Below are 19,652 nucleotides of genomic sequence, written 5' to 3' on the forward strand. Positions count from 1 at the left end.
ACCATTCAGAACCTGCTACTTGCACTCTCGCCCTCGCCAAAAATGACTGGCTAGAGCCATTGGAGGATGAGCAAGAGGATGCTGAAGAGGAGCTGTCCCTTGAGAGACAGGATATTTTTGGGGGAGACTCAGAACCCTAACAACGGCCAGCTGGAAACCCAGTCTCAGTCCTGCCCTTTGCAAAAGAGCCCACAGCCCACCGCTGCACGGGCTGAGCCTGATTTCCAGCCATTAACCCAGACCAGGACCAACGAGGCAGATCCCATGAAGGGAACCTCAGCACATAAGTACCTATCTATACACTTTATTATTATTGTGCTGTACTGCCTTTCTGGCTTCGGTTATGGATGCCCCACGGCAGCAGGCATTGTAGGCGGATGTGAGCTATGAGCCCTTCCAAATATCCCATCCCTGCCTCTCTCCCTCAGCCCGCGCCATGTGTTCAGCCCACCTGTACATGTTTCCAAAAACGATGGCTGTTCTGCCTGAGCAGTAGGCCGCTGTGATATGCGAAAGCTATGGCTACTGATCCTTTATAGGACCACAGCACAGAGGGCACTTGCCCATCTGCCTGTTTTCCTTTCCCCTTCTCTCATCTGTTCGGACCAGTCAACCCCTGTCCTTTTCGCTGTTTCAAAATGGTGGCCAACAGCACGGCGCAGCTACGTTCTCTACCCTGCCTGCAGGCAGATTTGAATAACAAAAGCATTAATTTGTGCAAAAATCAGTAGTTTATTCAGACAGTGCTTTCAGGAAAAGAAATTTGGTTAGTGTTCATAGTTTCCATGAGGTATAAATTTACACTGCATGCCTGGTAAAGGCCCAAAAAGTACTGATCCTTGCTGAGGTACAACATGCCTTGTAACGCATGTTGTGGCTCACAATTATTGCAGGACCCTATCTGTTGTTCTCGGCACTTTCTCCGTGTCTGCAGGGGAGTTATAACAGAAGCTAAGAGCAAGACATAAATAGCTCAATTTTGTTTCTAAGGGGATGTAGAAAGGATTACTATCCAGCTCGCCCCTGATTCTCAGCCATCAGGCCATGTAGTCCTTTAATCCAGGACCCCGCCATGTCCTTCAGTTTCTGGACAGTTTCTGGGTACTGGGACCAGCAGCAGCTTCTCCCCATTGTACGCCTGCAGCAGTGCTCCATGTGGCCATTCCCCTCTCAGAACCAACCTTTGCACCCTAGGAACACTGTCACCTGGGAGCCCCTGACAATTTTGATCCAAGACACTCAATCGCACATGGACAAGAAGAGCCGGAGAGAAGTCGTTTACCTCTCTGTAATTTTAAGCACCCCCCCTGCTCCCCTAAAAAAAACCAATGCTGTTTGCAATGTTGTCACTGTTGCACTTTTTATTTTCACTGTTGCTTTAATTAAAGATGTATATATTGAAAGTTGATAGCCACCATTATTTTTAATGCAAGTAATTTGTACCAACCATGATCTGCTGTGATATCTCTTGTTGAATATGTGAAACCCATTTCACAAATACCATTGTTGAAAAGTAAATGTTAACCCGTCGTGTGCCATGTGTCAGTGGCTATGTCTGCACTGCAGTGCAAGCCAGGTTTAGTAAAACTCAAATTAGCAGACCCTGGGTTTGTTAACCTAGGGCTTGAGCATCTACATTCATTTGTAACCCCAGGTTAGGAATTGTTGAACCCTGGGTCCCAACCTGAGGCTCCAGAAGCTACCGTGCATGATATGGTTCCAAGTCCAACCACCTATATCACAGGCTTCCTGGCGCCCTCCCAAAATGTGGCCATTCTGTTCATGGTGCAGCATAGGAAAAAAGTTACTGTCCACCAGACTTGACTGTCCAGAGGACAAAGAAAGTTGGCTTGTGGGATTGTGGAATACTTTTGGCAGAATATCAGAGTACTAGTGGGGTTGCGTCTATGCTGCAGAGCAATAGGGCTTGAACCTTGGGTCAGGGCATGACTCCATCTCTGGGGAGAGAAGGGGGTGTCCAAGCCCTGGGTTAGTGAGATTTGGGTATCAACAGATGGGGGTAGAGGCTTGAACCTGAGTTTGAACCCTGGGCTTGCACTGCAGTGTAGATGTACCCGGTGTGTTTCCCAGGCTTTGTATGTGATGATGTTGATTTGTTTGTTTAGGTAAATAGAAGTGTGCATCTACAGGGAGATACTTCTTGGTTCTAAGGGACAGGACTAATTTTCTAAGGCAAAGGGAAGATGAATTATGAGAAATAATGCACAATAACATGCAATTTGATTGTACTACACAGAGGAAAACTTTGAACTTTAATTTAAAGCCTACAGATATATAGAGAAAGCACACCACTCATGGGGTCGCCGATGGTGAAGTGGGATTTCAAGAAAGCATGAGATGTTCCATCATAAGTCAGCACATGATGTTTTAAAGCTAGGAATAATAATACTTGCTGTTTCTATAGCACTTAGTGTTCAAAGGACAGTGCATACATTAACTAATCTTCATGAAAGCTGTGTGTGGTAAGTGGGAAATCTTTATATATTTTTTTAAGTTTCACAGTGGAAAATATCCCCATGATTCATAGTGTTACTAGCTTTGCTTCAGTTTTCCCCTTTATAATAAAGGTTTCCACAATCAGTAAAATTTTCAAAGAAACTGGAGTGTTTGGTTGCTTGTTTTTCATTCAATTCCTTCTCTAGCAAAGTACTATAAGGGTTTTTTTCCTAGCAGATAAAAAGTTCCTAGCTTGAAACCAGATTCCATATAGTTGGGTTTTTTACTTCATTGATGCTAGAGATATTATGAGATCTTAACTTGAATGGGCAAAACCAAAAGACGAATAATCTGGGTCTCTTCTGTTTAATGGAAAGGGGTGAACATTTAATTTAACTTGATTGAAAACTCTGTGTGTGACAGTCCATTGAAATAGTGAAAGAAGGGAAATGCCTGCATGTCACAACACTCTTTACACTGATTTCTTATGTCCTTTTGAATATGCTCTAAGATATAATATGCTGATTGTGTGTCATTGGACACTTGCAAATGAAACATGCAGTCACCATTCACTGTCAGCATCATGTTCCCCCAAGGGCTGACCTTCTGATATTGAGCTGGTTCCTTATGGTTTGAAATAGATATTGACAAAGGATGTGGACTGAACATAACTCCATTGTCATGTTCTGGGGTGCAAGACAGACCAGTGAGGGGTTGTGCCACCACTTGCCCTGTAACCCTGAGTGCTTTAAATTCTCAGTTGCTGCAGCTCCCATCTGGGATGGTCACAGTCAGCAACAAGCATCCACTCCATATACTGTGCAATCCTGATCCAGAACTCTGCTATAAACAGTTTCCCCCCTGCAGCAACACAGTCACTCACTGGTTTCCACCAGCTTTGGTTACATCTGGCAAGATGACCCCAGTAACCCCACAGTCCTGAATTTTCTCCAAACTCTGCGCTCTGCAATGTCTAGTCTTTTCCTGGACCATTCAGAGAAATAGTAATGTTTGTTTACTCCTCTAAAGAGACAAAATGCATGGCTGGAGTTAACAATCACTTCAATTCAGACAAAGCACTGGATGGGTTTAGATTAAAAGTAAAACAAGTTTATTTAATTACAAAGAAATAGGTTTTAAGTGGGATCAGCTATAAGGGATAAAGACTGAAAAGGTTATATACACATAAAAGTAAAAAAAAATTTCTAATGCTAAGATTTACCTAACTATTGTCTAGATATTGGGTAAAATTCTTACCACATACTTCTTCCAGCAAGATGGCAGACCACCCCTTTGGTCAGGATCTCTCCTCAAAGACAAAGGCTCAGTTTCTTTGTCATTTTAGGTGTGGTTTCTTTGCTCCTCTCTTTATAGTCCAGTGAACCTTTGAAATAGACTCTTCTGAATATTCACCCATCCTCCCAAATAAAGTTTATTCAAATGTGACAAATGGGACATGCACTCTAGTGGTGAAGGAAGTTCCATGGTGGTTTCTTCCCCATTGGTCTTTGCTATAATGCATATTAATCTGTTCCTGCCTCCTCTGATGGAAATGAATGGCCACTTGACATGAAAAGGCCAATTGACTAATTACACCTGGCTGGATGTGTTGGCTTTTCCTTTGTCTGGGAGAAACCAGTTTATCCACTCCCCAGACTTGTCTGGTAAACACATTTTAGTCCAACATTTCCTTCACATTTGTGTGGTCCCTTGGGTGTTTATTGAACAGACACCATGCAAGAATATTAATGATCATTGTGGTATTAGTTTTTCAATGATACTTTACATGACACAGATCAGATACAGTTTGACATTAATGAATTGGGGTACACTGAACTGGTCAGGCCAGCTGAAACTTTACCAGATATCATGGGGTCCCTTATGCTCTAGCACTGGGATGCTCTTAGGTCACACACACTGTGAACAGTGTTATTTAACATAAGCTAAATTCAACAGAGCCTTGACACTCCTCAGGACATATCCAGAATAAATAATGTTTAGCCAGTCAGGTCAGATGAGTACTTGACTCAGTACTCCATTCCTCATATAGTGGTGGGAACATGACTGTTGTTTATCTGTGTAGCTTCTCTTATTGCTTCTGGTTTATTACATTCTCATTGCTTCACTTCTAAACTATGATGTGAATACATTGAAGCAACACTATTTATTAGCTCATTGAAAGGGATCCCAAGGATTATTTAGATTTCCTTTGTATTGGGTTGCCCCTGGCTGTGCTGTGTTTTAGCTGAACTGATGACAACTGTGGTTAGAATACAATAGTTGGGATCATGGAATTCTTCATCCAAGACCACAAGTGGCAGCAGAGTCATTCCAGAGCCCAGGGATGCCACCACAACCCCCAAATGTTCTCTTGTTGTGGTGAGGAAGGAATCACAGCTGTCAGAGGGTGCAGAGGGTGTGGAGCGCCTGCAAAGATTCTCAAGTAGTAGCCTCCCCCCACACATGTGCTGTACATGGAGTAAGATCTCACAGGTTCTGCTGCTTCTGGTCCTTGTTTGTGGAGGGCTGAGGTGTGATGAATTTGACCCACAAATATTAGAGACTGGACAGAGCTATCCAGTCCATCCCTGCACCATTGCAGGGCTGTTCCCAAAATAGTGTGATCTGCAGTCATGTGTCAATACATCTGTAAATGACTCATGGTAGGAGCTACCATCAATTCCCTTAGGAGACTACTCCATAGTCTAACTGGTCACACTGTTAGGCAATTTTCTTATTCAACCTAAATTTTCCATTTCTTGATTCCATGTTATTACTCCCAATTTGGCAATTTCAACTTGCATAAGCTTCAGAGAAGGAGAGAGCCACGCTATACTTACTATTTGGTGTGTCTCTTGCACCTGGTTATATTTGATAAGAATGGATAGATGTGATTTGACAAGTACTATCTATTGTGTCAAGCTGACTTGGGATAGTCTAAAATCTCGTAGTCAAGCATTTGGTATATCAGTGGCATGACAGTCTAGATTCAGCATGGAAATAAACAGGTGTTCACTTCCTACCTGTGGAGGAATCCTAAGGGAAAAGAGGTGTGAAGATATAATCAGTCACTACAGGAGCCTTTCACATCAGGAAACTTTGCCCAGAAATCAGTCAGTTTGGTGGTCTGCGTTCAGGGATTAGTCTATATATCTTCTAAGTAGCTTGTACTGTTTGCAAAGAGATTTGGGGTTGTTTACATGAAATACACTCTAGAAAAGTAATATTATTATAGCCTTTTTTCTTTCAGCAACATGAACCCATCACACGTCACACACTTTGAAGTCTCTGATTGGGAAACACCCATGACTGCTATAGCAGGAAGCTGCATGTCATGAGTGAGGTATGCTGCATAGTTGTGTGTGGATAGTCCAATACTGGAGTAGCAGGGTAGGTTGCTGATCAGGACTGAGGTACACTGGCAGAGCTGTGTAGGGAGCCAGGACTAGAACAGAAGCTTCAGATGAGATGGAAGATGCTTTTGGCATAGCCATTCAGAGAGAGCTAAAACTCCAGTTGCAGGGGGTGTTACAGCACAAGTTTGAGGTGCAGTGGGAGAGCTGAGTGGCAAAGGGATTATGCAGTCTTCCAGCAGTATGCCGCACTCTGCATTAGAGCTACTGTCCTTCACTTACCTTAAAAGACAGAAGTCACATTTCCTGGGAATGAAAAAGTGCTGATCTACCTGCGATGGGAGAGGAATTGGGTCTCATCCAAATCAAACAGAGCCTTGTTTTCAGTGTTACCACATTTACTTCGCTGCTCACTCTTGAATTTGCTGCTTAAATATCAATATTTAGCCATGATCTAATCCTATTCATCCATCGAGCGCAAATATTTTAAAAGGTGTGGGCATCATAGTCCCCATTTTACAATTGACAAAACTGAGGTGTAGAGAGAAGTAACTTGCCATCCAGGCCTGTGGCAGAACTGGGAATAGAAACTGGACCCTCTGGTTTTCAGTTTGGTTCCTTATATGTATTCCTAACCCACTTCCAAATTCAAGGTTCTTCATGTGGAAAGCAAAGAAGAGTTTAAGCATGCCACAGAATCTCACCCACCCAATCCTGTAATAAAGCTCTAACCTATGAGTGAGTTATTAAAGTCCTCAAATCATGGTTTAAAGACTTCAAAGTACAGAGAATCCACCAGCAAGTGAGCTGTGGCCAATTCTACAGAGGAAGGCAAAAAACCCCCACAGCCTTTGCCAATCTGCCATGGGGGAAAATTCCTTCCCAACCCCAAATTTGGTGATCAGTTAAACCCTGAGCATGTGGGAAGTCTCACTTGTCAAAAACCCAAGAAAGAATTTTATGTAATAACTCAGAACCTACTCCATTGGCATATCTACCACCAATAGTCCAAGATCAGTCATTTGCCAAATCAGGCTGTCCCATCATCCCATCCCTCCATAAATTTATCAAGCTCAGTTTTGAAGCCAGCTAGGTTTTTTGCTCCCACTGCTCCCCTTGGAAGGCTATTCCAGAACTTCACCCCTCTGATTATTAGAAACCTGTGTCTAATTTCAAGTCTAAACTTCCTGATGGCCAGTTTATATCCATTAGTTCTTGTGTCCACATTGGCACTGAACTTACACAACTCCTCTCTCTCCCTGGTATTTATCCCTTTGATGAACTGATAGAGAACAATCATATCTCCCTTCAACTTTCTTTTTGTTAGGCTAAACAAGCCAAGCTCTTTGAGTCTTCTCTCATAAGTCAAGTTTTCCATTCCATGGATCATCCTAGTAGCCCTTCTCTGCACCTGTTCCAGTTTGAATTTATCTTTCTTAAACATGGGGGACCAGAACTGCACATAGTATTCCAGATAAGGTCTCACCAGCGCCTTGTATAACGGTACTAACACCTCCCTATCTCTACTGGAAATATCTCATCTGATGCATCCTAGGACCGCACTAACTTTTTTTCATGGCCACATCACATTGGTAGCTCATACTCATCCTGTGAGTTATCCTCATAGTCAGCCAATATGCCCAGGCCCTTCCACTATTAAGTTTCATCCTATTTCTATTACTCCAGTTTACAATATGATCCAGATATTCTTGTATGATATCCCGGTCCTTATCTGTATTGCCAATACCTCCCAACTTTGTGGCATCCACAAATTTTATTAGCACATTCCCACTTTTTGTGCCAAGGTCAGTAATAAAAAGGTTAAATAAGATTGGTCCTAAGACCGATTCCTGAGAAACTCCACTAGTAACCTCCCTCCAGCCTGACAGTTCACCTTTCAGTGTGATCCATTGTAGTCTCCCCTTTAACCACTTTTTTATCCACCTCTCAATTTTCATATTAATCCCCATCTTTTCCAATTTAACTAATAATTCCCTATGTAACCATATCAAATGCCTTACTGAAGTCTAGGTAAATTAGATCCATTGCATTCCCTTTGTCTAAAAAATCTGTTATCTTCTCAAAAAAGGAGATCAAGTTGGTCTGGCATGATCTACCTTTTGTAAAGCCATGTTATATTTTGTCCCAATTACCGTTAAGCTTGATGTCCTTAACTACTTTCTCTTTCAAAATATTTTCCTACACGTTGCATACAACTGAGGTTAAACTAACAGACCTGTAGTTACCAGGATCATTTTTCCCCGCTTTCTTAAAAATAGGAATTATGTTAGCAATTCTCCAGTCATACGGTACAACCCCTGAGTTTAGATTAATTAAAAATCCTTGCTAGTGGGCTTGCAATTTCATGTGCTAGTTCCTTTAACATTCTTGGATGGAAATTATCCGCTCCCCCTGATTTAGTCCCATTAAGCTGTTTGAGTTTGGCTTCTACCTCAGATGTGGTAATTTCAGCCTCCTTATCCTCATTCCCATTAGCCACCTTACCACTATCACCAAGTTCATCATTAGCCTCATTAAAAACGGAGGCAAAGTATTTGTTTAGATATTCAGCTATGCCTAGATTATCCTTAACCTCCACCACATCCTCAGTGCTTAGCGGTCCCACTTCTTCTTTTTTTGTTTTCTTCCTAGAACCTTTTACTATTGGTTTTAATTCCCTTTGCAAGGTCCAACTCTACTTGACTTTTGGCCTTTCTCACATTATCTCTACGTGTTCTGATCTCCAAGAGGTAGCTTTCCTTGCTGATCCCTCCCATTTTCCACTCCTTGTAGGCTTTCTGTTTTCTCTTAATCTCCTTTCTGAGATGCTTACTCATCCAGTTTGGTATACAACTTTTGCCTATGAATTTTTTCCCCTTCCTTTGGATGCAGACTTCAGATAGTTCCTGCAACTTTGACTTGAAGTAATTCCAAGCCTCCTCCACCTTTAGATCCATGAGTTCTTCAACCAAGTCCACTTCCCCAACTAATTCCCTTACTTTTTTAAAGTTAACCTTTTTGAAGTCAAAGACCCTATTCACAGATCTATTTTTGTTTATCCTTCCATTTAGTTTGAACTGAATTAGTTCATGGTCGCTTGAACCAAGGTTGTCCCCTACAACCAGTTCTTCTATGAGGTCCTCACTACTCGCTCATACCAAATCTAAAATGGCATCCCCTCTTGTTGGGTCAGTAACTATTTGGTGAAAGAATTCATCAGCTATCACATCCAGGAAAATCTGGGTCTTATTATTACTAATAGCACTTGTCCTCCAGTCTATATCTGGGAAGTTGTCTCCCATAATCACACAGTTCCCAGTAGAATTTACTTCATTAAAATATTAAAGAAGTCTCTATCCATGTCCAAATCTGATCCCAGTGGTCTGTAGCACACCCCAAGCACTCTCCTAGGGGAAGCTCTAGTAGTTTTCTCCCCCAATGTGATTTTTACCCAGACACTCTGTCTTATCACTTCTCACTTATCACTTCTAATTTATTTACAGTCTACCTCATCATTGATGTGCAATGCTATTCCACCACCTTTTCTTTATTTCTGTCTTTCCTAAACAGCACATACCCTTCAATACCTGTACACCAATCATGACTACTATTCCACCATGTTTCTGTTACCCCTATAATATCTGGTTTCACTTCCTCTACCAGTAGCTCTAGTTCCTCCATTTTGTTACCCAGGCTCCTCACATTGGTATACAAACATCTTAATTTTTGCTGCTTGGCTTTGCTCACGTTCCTTACCTGATTTGGCACAGTCATTCTACCGCCAGTATTGCCTATTAAACTGGTATCTATGCTACCCTTCCTCTTAATGTCCATTCTCCTACCCACTGCTGTGTCCTTCCTTACTTCATTTTCCTCCCTCTGAATGTTAAAATCAGGCATGGAGATTACCCAGGCATCTCCCAACCATCTTCCCCAAATCCCTAGTTTAAAGCTCTCTTAATCAGTTGTGCCAGACTCCATCCTGGAAATGCATTTCCCTCCTTACTCAGGTGAAGTCCATCCCAAGAGAACAGTCCTCTGTCCATGAATGCCTCCCAGTTACCATACATCCCAAAGCCTTTCTTATAGCACCACTACCTGAGCCATCTGTTGATCATCAGAATCTTGTCACGCCTTTGTTGTCCTCCTCTAGGGACAGGCAGAATCCCATTGAAGATCACCTGAGCCTCAATTTCCTTAAGAGTTTTTCCCATCCTGACATTGTCTCCTTTGATACATTCCAGTGAGAATCTAGCTATATCATTTGTACCCACATGAAGGACAATCAGTGGACTCTTTCCCACTCCCACTAGGGTCCTCTTCAGCCTCAGATCCACATCCCGTATCTTAGCACCCAGCAGACAGCACACCCTTCTGTTCTCCAGATCAACTCCGGTTACAGGCCTGTCTGTTCTTCTCAGGAGGGGAGTCCCCAATCACATAGACCATCTCGTCTACTATTCTCCTTTGCAATCCTCTGCAACCATTCCTGTATCCTCCTGGAGCTCTTATTTGGTGGTATCTCCATTGGTTCATCCACTCTATGTATAGGACTAGCTGCTCTTCTCTTCTTTCTTGCCCTCCCACCTTCAGTTACCACCTGCTGTGCCCCTTCTTCATTTTCCAACTCCACAAACCTGTTTCTGAGCTCTGTTTCTCCTTCACTAGCCTGTCTTTTCCTCTGCTGGATTCTTGCAGTCACATGCCTCTACTGGCTACTTTCCTCACCCAGCGTTCTCCCTTCAGAGTTCTTTGGTCCTGCTTCAATATGCAAGTCTGGGTTTTTCCCTTCAGCCTCCTCATTTCTTTGCTCCATCATCTGCTCAAACCCCCTTCTAAGCTCAACCAGAGTTTCCACCTGCATCTCCAACCCTTGAATCTTCTCTATTAAGCAGCAATTCATAGAAACAAAGATCTTTTGAGATATCCCCTCCAGGATCATGTACATCCCGCAGCTTCCACATCCAGTCATCTTCATGTCGGTGGGCAGATGTTGAGCCAATCTACTGATGCTGGCCTATTTACTTATCGTTCAAATAATGCTACATACAGATTGTGCCCATAGCTCACCTGTGCAGAAACATATTTGCATTCCTATTACCCTGTATTCCCTCTCTATCTGTGGGTGGGACAGGGATTGTTTCATCTGTTTGTGTGTACAGCACCTTGTACAATGCGGCCTTCATCTTCTGGGTTCTCTACATGCCACTGTAATACCAAGAATAATCCCCTTTCCCTACCCTGCCCCAAAACACTCTACCCCTATGAGAAACTTAATATTCTGATCTGAATCAAAACTTTTGTTGGCAGGGCTTCTCTCTCTAATTTCCCAAGCTGCAACACTGAGTCTGAAACAGGCCCTCCCTCTTGAACACTGCTTACTCCCGACCAAAACTTTGATGAATTTTGGATTCATCTCTGAATGAGGTTCAAAACTTCATGAGTTCCTCTGTGGTTCATGTGTCCCCCCATGCAAATCTTTTGTGCAGACTCTAATGAATAGAAGCCGATTGTAAATCTCCCTAACTTTCTTGGTATCAAAAATATTGCCAGAGTTTTTAATTTGCTTTAAGTATCCAATTTCTGATGTTGTTAGTTGTTTTTTTGTTTTATTTTGTCTGTTAATTTAAAAGAAAATGAAGGTAGATGGTGAAGGTGGATGCATTATTGATGCATAGCCTCTTTTATTTATCCACAGATGAAGGATAGCTGTAGTACAAGATTCCTCCACTTCTGCTCTATGATCTCCCTATTAATGTTATCAAAAGTCAATACCATCGGATGGAAACGCAGTGGTCTGTGTGAATTGAATTGTTGAACTCAGTCAGTCTGCTAAGACCTGTACTGAGCCCATTAACAGAATTCACATAGGATACTGGTTGACCATCATATGGGCATGATTTTCAGTGACCTAGCGCAGGAAATTTCCGTATTCTAGTCCCAATTTCCTGATCTCTGAACTCCTATCCAGTCCCTGAAGACTGTTCTAAAATTGCTATTTCTACACTTTATTAGTGCAAACACTGTGTGCAGGTTCCAAGAGTTTAACATTCACTCCTGCTTATGACTCAAAACTTAACACTGAATGAACATATTTTATTTTATAAATTTGCCACATTGGTGGCAGAGCCAGGGCTGTGATCTTTGCTCAGAACCTAATAGTGTTTTAACTAGAAGCCTCTTCGCCTCCCTCTTTGAAGATGTGAGGCATCTGCAATTGTTCCTGCTGCTCTACCCCCAATGGAGAATAAAGTGTAAAGTGTTCTGCTTACAATGTGTTGGTTTTTTAAATGACCTTTGTCCTGAGACCTGACTCTGTATAGCCAGTTTCTGGTTGCATTGAAACTACTGATAAACTGATTTAATAGAGCTGCTTTTGCGGGTACCGCTCTTCTCAGTTCTTGTAGCTCTATGGCATTAGGAACCTGGGTAGAATTCACTCTTTTTCTTTGTAATCCAGCCTAGTCTTTGGGTATCTCTTCTGTGATCTGCTTCTCTCCAAATAACAGTGTTCATATGCGTAGACCCTGCTCCTCCTGCATGGTGTCAGTAGGAATCAGCCTCTGTATGTTTTCCTCACTGTTGTTATAGATACTCCTTTTTAACATTATATACTTGTTTTTTCTTCAAAATGAAACATTTTCCTCCTGTCATAATACAAGGGACTTAAAATGTTCAAAGACTTTTTCTGGCAAAGCCAGGAATTAGATTCTTATGAAGACCTTCATAAAAAATTGAAGACTTGCTATATATTAACATACATTGATTTATTCATACTGTTTCATTACAAATAAGCAAGGATCCTGTAATATCAGGAAAGGTTAGGGGAGCAGTAGAGCACAGTATATTATATTGACAGCTCAGTTGAAACTGAGCTGCCTTTGGATTGAATTTGAAACATAGGGAAGGAATTGGCTGGTAAATAAGTCATGAGTTTTACCTCCAATGTCTGTATATCAACAGAGTTGCTACTGGTGGGCATAATGGAACTCAGACAGAATTTCAAAGGTGTGCTTTGGGCTTGGATTTCTCTAAAGGTGCGTTAGCACTTGCAGTATATGTACTCATGAATATCTGTCTGGATCTGTACCCTGCTGCCAACTCTCTGAGATGGAAATCTGGGACAGCACTCATACACAAACCCTGAAAACCAAGGATAAAACTGGGGGGAGGAGGGGGAATCAGTCTGAAACAGTCTCAGAAACCCCGGCAAGGAGAGGGGGGAATTTGTTTAATGACGTCAGAGTGTTTATTTCATTTTCTTAAAAGAATATTCTCTCTAGTTGAGGAATTCTTACAGTTTTAGAGCCTGATGCAAAACCCACTGAAATCAATAGGAGAACTCTCATTAACTTCAGTGGGCTTTTGATCAGGCCATTAACCCACAGGAAAAATACTTGATGGGAAATTTGCCCCCAAATCCTTTCACATCACAGGGAGAGGCGTGAGGGTGGGAATTATATCTGAAATATTCATGAAAATCCTACAGATTATGCTGTCAACTTTAATTTGGCTGAAGAAATTCAGAGATTGCTTAAAAAAAAAATCATTCATCCACTTCTTGGATCAGTTTATGCTGAAGTCTTAGCCTGTTGGTGGTGGCAGGGAAGAATTATGCCTTCCTATTAAGTAAAACCTTGACTAAAACATCAGGTTTGGATCTCCAGCATCCAGGTTTAAAAAAAAAAAAAAAAAAAGGCCATTCACTGGAGATGATAAAACTGCATCTGTTCTTTTTTTCAGTCTCTAGACTTGAGGTGAATCAGAAAGGGGTAGGCAGGCAAGGAGCCCGTTACCTGACAATCTTTTGATGTCAGCACAATCACCCTGACTCTATCTGTTCTTTATTTGCAGATTACATACAAAGCTGTTGGGTCCTTGGATCCCAGTGCTGACTTGTCCAGCCAGAGGGGAAAGATCTTCAAACTAAGGAATGAAACTCACCACCTCTTTGTAGGGTTATATCCAGGGACTACCTATTCATTCACCATCAAGGCCAGCACAGCAAAGGGCTTCGGACCTCCCATCACAACACGGATTGCAACTAAAATTTCAGGTACTGCATTCGGGGAGTGGGAGAGAAGGGAAGAGGACTGGCCGTGGCTTGTTCTTTGTAGATCTAAAGTGAGCCAACTAATAAAGCAATAAAAATTGCTTGGCATAGTATCTCCTATATGTAGGGTAAGATAGGTACATAAAGAGTTAAATTAGTTTGGCTAAAGCGTCCATATGCTCTGCAGTCTGTGTAAAGTCCAGGTGCTTAGCAGTTGTGGGAAGGCATTAAAAGATAGTGTGCTTTATTGGAAATACTGAGCTTGGAATGTGGCTGAATGGGAAACCCTAGATCTGGAGTGTGGCTGATGAGACCCGAGGCAAATTTTTGAAGAAAAGCCCCAGTGATCAAAGATGGTCCTAATGGGTTTCAGCAAAGAAAGGAATTCAAGAAGCAGTGATGATAGTCATGCAGGTTCCTATAGATAAGGTATAAAAGGGTGAGCTCTTAAAGGACTCGTTGCTAGTACCTTCCGGTCCAGTTCGACCCAGCCAACATGGGATTGAGTATTCCAGGTCTAGAGGTCTAGTCCTGTTGTAAGTACCTGATCAATGCCTATAACTTCATGCTACTGTATGGGTGTGATGAGTGCTTAGGCATTTAAGGCAAGTTTGCAGCAGCTGTGTAAATACCTTTTGGCTTTAATAAAGGAATTTATGGTGGTATCCTGTATTAATAATGATGACGATAATTCTAACACCATACAAACTCTGTGGGGCAAATTTTAAAAGGGAGCTCCACCCCAGCATCCACATTTGATGGGGGTGAAAATAGTACCTAATAATAAATATATCTCATTTGTGGATGCAGTCATAGTGTTAGAGGACATCATTAATTTCCTCGGCAACTGACTATGAGTGTACATTTACACCATGTGCCTAGTTTTAGAGACTCCTTTGAAAATGTGGTCTTATGTCATCAAAACACTAAAGATAAGGCTGTTAAAGACAGCAGGAGCTGCAGAGGAGAAGGCTTTTGCACCTGTAGGAGAAAAAGGATGAGTTTAAGAGGAGGGTAGAAAAATTGGATGGGGGAGAACCAAGTACTGGGTTAGACCTGTGGAGAGATTTTAAAATTAAAATGATGGCATTGGGACAACATGTTATTCACCTGGTTCATTTTTTCGTCTCTTTGAAAACAGTGAGTAATCTCTTTGGCTTTTCTTTATATCTTTACCTAGCAGAGCATAATATATCTTAGCAGGAAAGCTTAAGGCAAACCTTGAGTGCAGAAGTTTAGTGTGCAGGTATCCTGAGACAATAGTGATGCCTCAAATCATAGCCAATTGCCATATAAACCAGTGCACAGCAATGCATGTCCACTTCCTTTTTATTAACGAATTTTGAAAGCAGACAATGTTGCCAGTGTACTAGATGTAAATGAGAAAATAAACATCAAGAAAGCACAATGAAACCCTTCCTTCCACTAATAATCAGCAGGGTTTGGACCCTTGCCTTTCAGCACAAAAGTGCAGATCTCTATATCTGAGCTAAAGACATAACTCCATTAATTAATAGCAGCCACATAGGTCCACACAGAGAATAACAGTCTATCACTAGAAGGAGACATGATGCACACTCTGCACACTTGTAACATAACAAAAGATACAATTGCACAATAATGCTAGTACTTTTCCCTCTCTGATTCCATTTGCTTTTATTTTAATGTTCACTGAATATTCAGAAATTAAATTAGCGTAACCCCCACACTTAACTGCACAGGAGCAATCAGCCCAGTCGGTTTTCTGAGGCCTCTGAAACGTCTGGTTCATAGTAGGGAGTCTCAGAGGCTTCACCCAGGCAACAGCATAGTCACTAACATTAGATCATTTCATTGCCTGGTCACTCCTGTGCTCATAACTTGAAAACTCTCATTACACTTGTCATAAGACCAATGCCCAAGAAGGCAGTGTTCAGGAAAAAGAATCTTTGTGTTGGGCTTTTGATAACTGACATGTTTCCACACGTTTTAATGTTTTTGTAAGACTTTTTGGTAACGCTTTTTTTTTTTTTTTTTTTTTTTTTATGGCAAGGTATTCGTATCTTGCAGAAATGTGTGTGTATACATTTATAATAATCATGTCTTGGTCACAATTAAGGGCCCAATTCTGCTTCCACTGCAGTCAAGTCTTATTGACTTGAGTGGTAGCAGGATTGGGCCGTAAAGTAGTAAACATCATGCAGCTGTGTAGTAATTATGTTACTGTGTGGTGGTTGTCAAAAATAAGTCAGTGGCGGAACTACTAATAGAAAATAGGATCTTGACAGTTTTCAGTTTCTGAGACATCAGCTGCTTGTAAACAGGCTGATTTGACCAGCAAGTTAGGGTACGTCTTCACTGACAGAGGCAAATTTGCCACTGTGAGATCGATCTATCCAGATCGACTGAGCGGTCAGTGAAGACCCGCTCAATCGATCCAGAAGTCGATGCATTAAAACCACCCCTCAAGTGACGTAGTGCAGTGAAGATGCCGCATAGAAGAGGAGTTACGAAGTCGATGGGAGTTGTGCAAGCTACTCCGTGTAGCTTGTGTAACTCCTGTCGACTGCTGACGAATTTCAAGGTAAATGTAGACCAGGCCTCACTATAGAGAAATATGGGCCTCCCACAATGCAGTTTCACCGAGTCTGAGTTTTAGTTGCACTGAGTGGAAGTAGGCTATTCATAGAACATATTTTCTGCATTTAATCCCTCCTTGGTTTTTTTAGCTAAAGGCATGTGCACAAATCCTGAATCTTTGCACCTTATGGGATTCTTCTGCTCCCACTGCTTGTTTCGCACCTGAAATCCCAATGCTGTTTGTAGTGTCTGCACTTCTTCCACAGCAAGAAATGGGATTGTTCCAAAGAGGAGGCTGATTTCAAGTGAGGAAGCAAGAAGGAGAGAGAAGTAGCGGAAAAGCTAACTCGTAATAAAGCAAATATCTTGTTTTCCTGAAAATCCCCAGTACGAAACAGTGGGATAGACTAAATACCAAATAGAGAGAGAGAGAAGAAAGTAAGAAAGCATCTTCTCCTGGTCCAAAATTTATTTTACAGCTCACAAAGGCTTAGCATAGCTCAGCTCTATACAGTGAAAGTTGCATCTCAGGTGTAGGAAATGTAATTTAGTGATAAGAGCTGGAGAATGGGAGTTGGCACTCCTGGCTTCTATCTCAGCTCTGCCATTGACACACTATGTGACCTTAAGCCAAGTCACTTAATCTCTGTGTGGCTCTCCATCTGAAAAGGTAGAAAATGATGCCATTTTCACAGGAGTGCTGAGGCTTAACTAATTAGACAGGGATTTTCAAAGCCATCTAGGAGACTTGGAGTCTAATTCACATTATTTCTTTTTAATGTGAAATGGGTGCCCAAATCTTTTAAACAACTTTGAAAAATTCTACCCATAATATCTGTAAAGTATTTCAACATCTCAGATGAAAAATGCTATGCAACAGTGATTTGTGTTATGTTGCTCCCAAAATCAAAAACTAGTGCATGATTTACACATTGGTCTCTGTTCTGCCACAGCGCCTTCTATGCCTGAATATGACACGGACTCCCCCTTGAATGAAACTGACACTACCATCACAGTCATGTTGAAGCCTGCTCAGTCCCGTGGAGCACCTGTCAGGTAAAAGGTTCTCTTTTCTCTGTGCTTTTTCTTTTCATCCCCCAAGCCATGCATACACTTCTCATTCATGTCTGATAATGTGGCTGCTATTGACATATGCTTAATAAAAGGCAGCTGTGCTATAGATTCTACCCCCTCAGAACCTTTTACAAATACCCACACCTATTTGCATCTTGAAGATAACCTTAGGGAGAGATTAGTGATACAATGGCACTGGTGATTGACCTTGAAGTATCTGCTCCAGATGTATTTGCAGTGTTGAAGCAACAATATGGAAAATCGTGTGTTGGAAAGCTGGGTCTTTAGCATCACCCTGCCCAGGTTACCAGGACTTCATACCTTCTACAACTACACTCTTTCTAGTTATGGCAAAGCCCTTTCTTTATATCGTGATTTGTAAATAGTGCTAGAAATACACAAAGGATCCTTGAACCTTACGTAAGTCCTAGTTCAGCATCTGGACCCAACCAAACTCCTCTCGCCTACATGTTATAATCTCAGCTGCTGGTCCCAGTGCACCAGCAGAAGTGAGCACAGTTTCTGACCCCAACAGCTGAGTGAGCTGCAGTGAGATTTGTCTTATCAACCTGGTCTGTTGTTTTCGGCAAATTGAGATTCTGTTCACGAAGGTATTTGTGGGCAGGCATCCACACATATGCCCTTGCGCTGGAGCTGTGACATTGCAGACCATGTTTCCAGCAATCCCTGAGAAAGAGACAACTTGTGTTGGTGAGATATACAATGTTGGACTTGAGAGTGTGAAAGTACAGATGGCATATTGCCTTTTTAAAACTGTCTTCTTTACGTGAATTTCATGCTGATGAAAGGTGTCCGCACAGAAGACTAAAGTTTTCCATTTAGCCACTACTGATGGTAGTAGGACAAGTTTCCCTAAATCCCCCTCTGCCCCCCCCCCCCCACCCCCATATCATATTATGGAGAAATCCCAGTTAGTTCATTCTCTACTTAGCCCTTGCCAAGGTTGCCTAAGGTGTGAATTAGTGCTGCTTGCGATGGTGGCTGTTGTTGATATTTGCCCACAAAGAACTAAGCTAAATGCACCAAAATACATCTCTAAGCCACCCGACAGCCATTAGCTTCTCCTCTCCGCTACTAACTGCCTTTGATCTGGAGCTCTTGCGTTGAAAATAGACTCCAGGGGGAAAATTTCAAAAATGCCAAAGTCCATTTTCTCAAGTGATTTAGGTTCATAAATCCCATTGACAGTTAGGCTGCTTTGAAAAGTTGACCCCCTCTGAATCAGTTTACAGATTCCACAGTTACTTGATTTAATGAAATGTGTTACACGAATTAGTTGCCAAGTCTGTAATGAGTAACAATTTTCCCTGACAAACTCTTGGATGCTCCTAAGTAAAAGATCCAGTTAGACCTAGGGCAGACCCTTTCTTTCTGTTTTACTTGTTGATCTGGTCTCCACTAACCTTTCTAGTTTTCCAGTGGGACCTGCTTTAAAGTTCTAACTCTTATCCCTTGTACTCCAGACAAGACTAGTATTTAGACCCCATTATCTGAATACTTTAGAAAGGTTGCTGTGCTGGAAGAGAGTGATAAATGTTCACTGTTTTGTTTTTTTATTCAGGGGCACTTTCCTGTATTTCGTTTTACCTCCCGCTGCCTTAAGTGTGTTGCTATTTTGTCTTTTTATTGAACAGTCTTGCAATTTTTCTCAAAGCCCAATTTACTATATTTTTACCACATTCCGTGAATAATGTCTTTTTCAGAAAATAAAGCCATTATGAAAATATTTCCATGGCATTCCTATGAATTTTCAGCCTGTTTTCTATTATATTGTAGTCTCTATTATACATTCATTTGCAATGAGAAAAATATTTACATGCTACATCCAAGTGTTAGGCTTACCTAATACAATGACCCCTATTTTCTTGACTTATAGATAAGTTTAAGAAAAGCAGAATGCGGCCTGAGTCCACGAGGAGAATTCTAGTTTTGTATTAACGTTTGCAGACAGGCTGCATGTGGGTATCTTTCCATCTTAGCCATGTGCACTTCTGTGTGTCTGTCTCCTCTGTTTGAAAGGCATTTTTGTTACAATAAGGAATTGGAACTTAAAGGAGATAAGCCATTTTAGAACAGAGAATATCTCTTGCTGTGTATATGTACAGCACCGAGCACAGCAAGGTTCCAATCTCATT

At 41.6% G+C, this 19,652-nt stretch overlaps 1 protein-coding gene across 1 annotated transcript in view; it reads left to right on the forward strand.

Annotated features, from left to right (window-relative positions):
- The window catches only part of PTPRT (protein tyrosine phosphatase receptor type T), a 618,875-nt gene that overhangs the window by 453,708 nt on the left and 145,515 nt on the right, over positions 1-19,652 (forward strand). The window contains exons 10-11 of the mRNA XM_067554415.1: positions 13,665-13,866; positions 17,376-17,478. Coding sequence (XP_067410516.1) covers positions 13,665-13,866; positions 17,376-17,478 — 305 coding nt within the window. The remainder of the gene's footprint in view (positions 1-13,664; positions 13,867-17,375; positions 17,479-19,652) is intronic.

The sequence above is a fragment of the Emydura macquarii genome, unplaced genomic scaffold (genome assembly GCF_026122565.2).
Source record: "Emydura macquarii macquarii isolate MOO-44397 ecotype Brisbane River unplaced genomic scaffold, CSIRO-AGI_Emac_v2 contig_1483, whole genome shotgun sequence".
Taxonomy (NCBI): domain Eukaryota; kingdom Metazoa; phylum Chordata; order Testudines; family Chelidae; genus Emydura; species Emydura macquarii.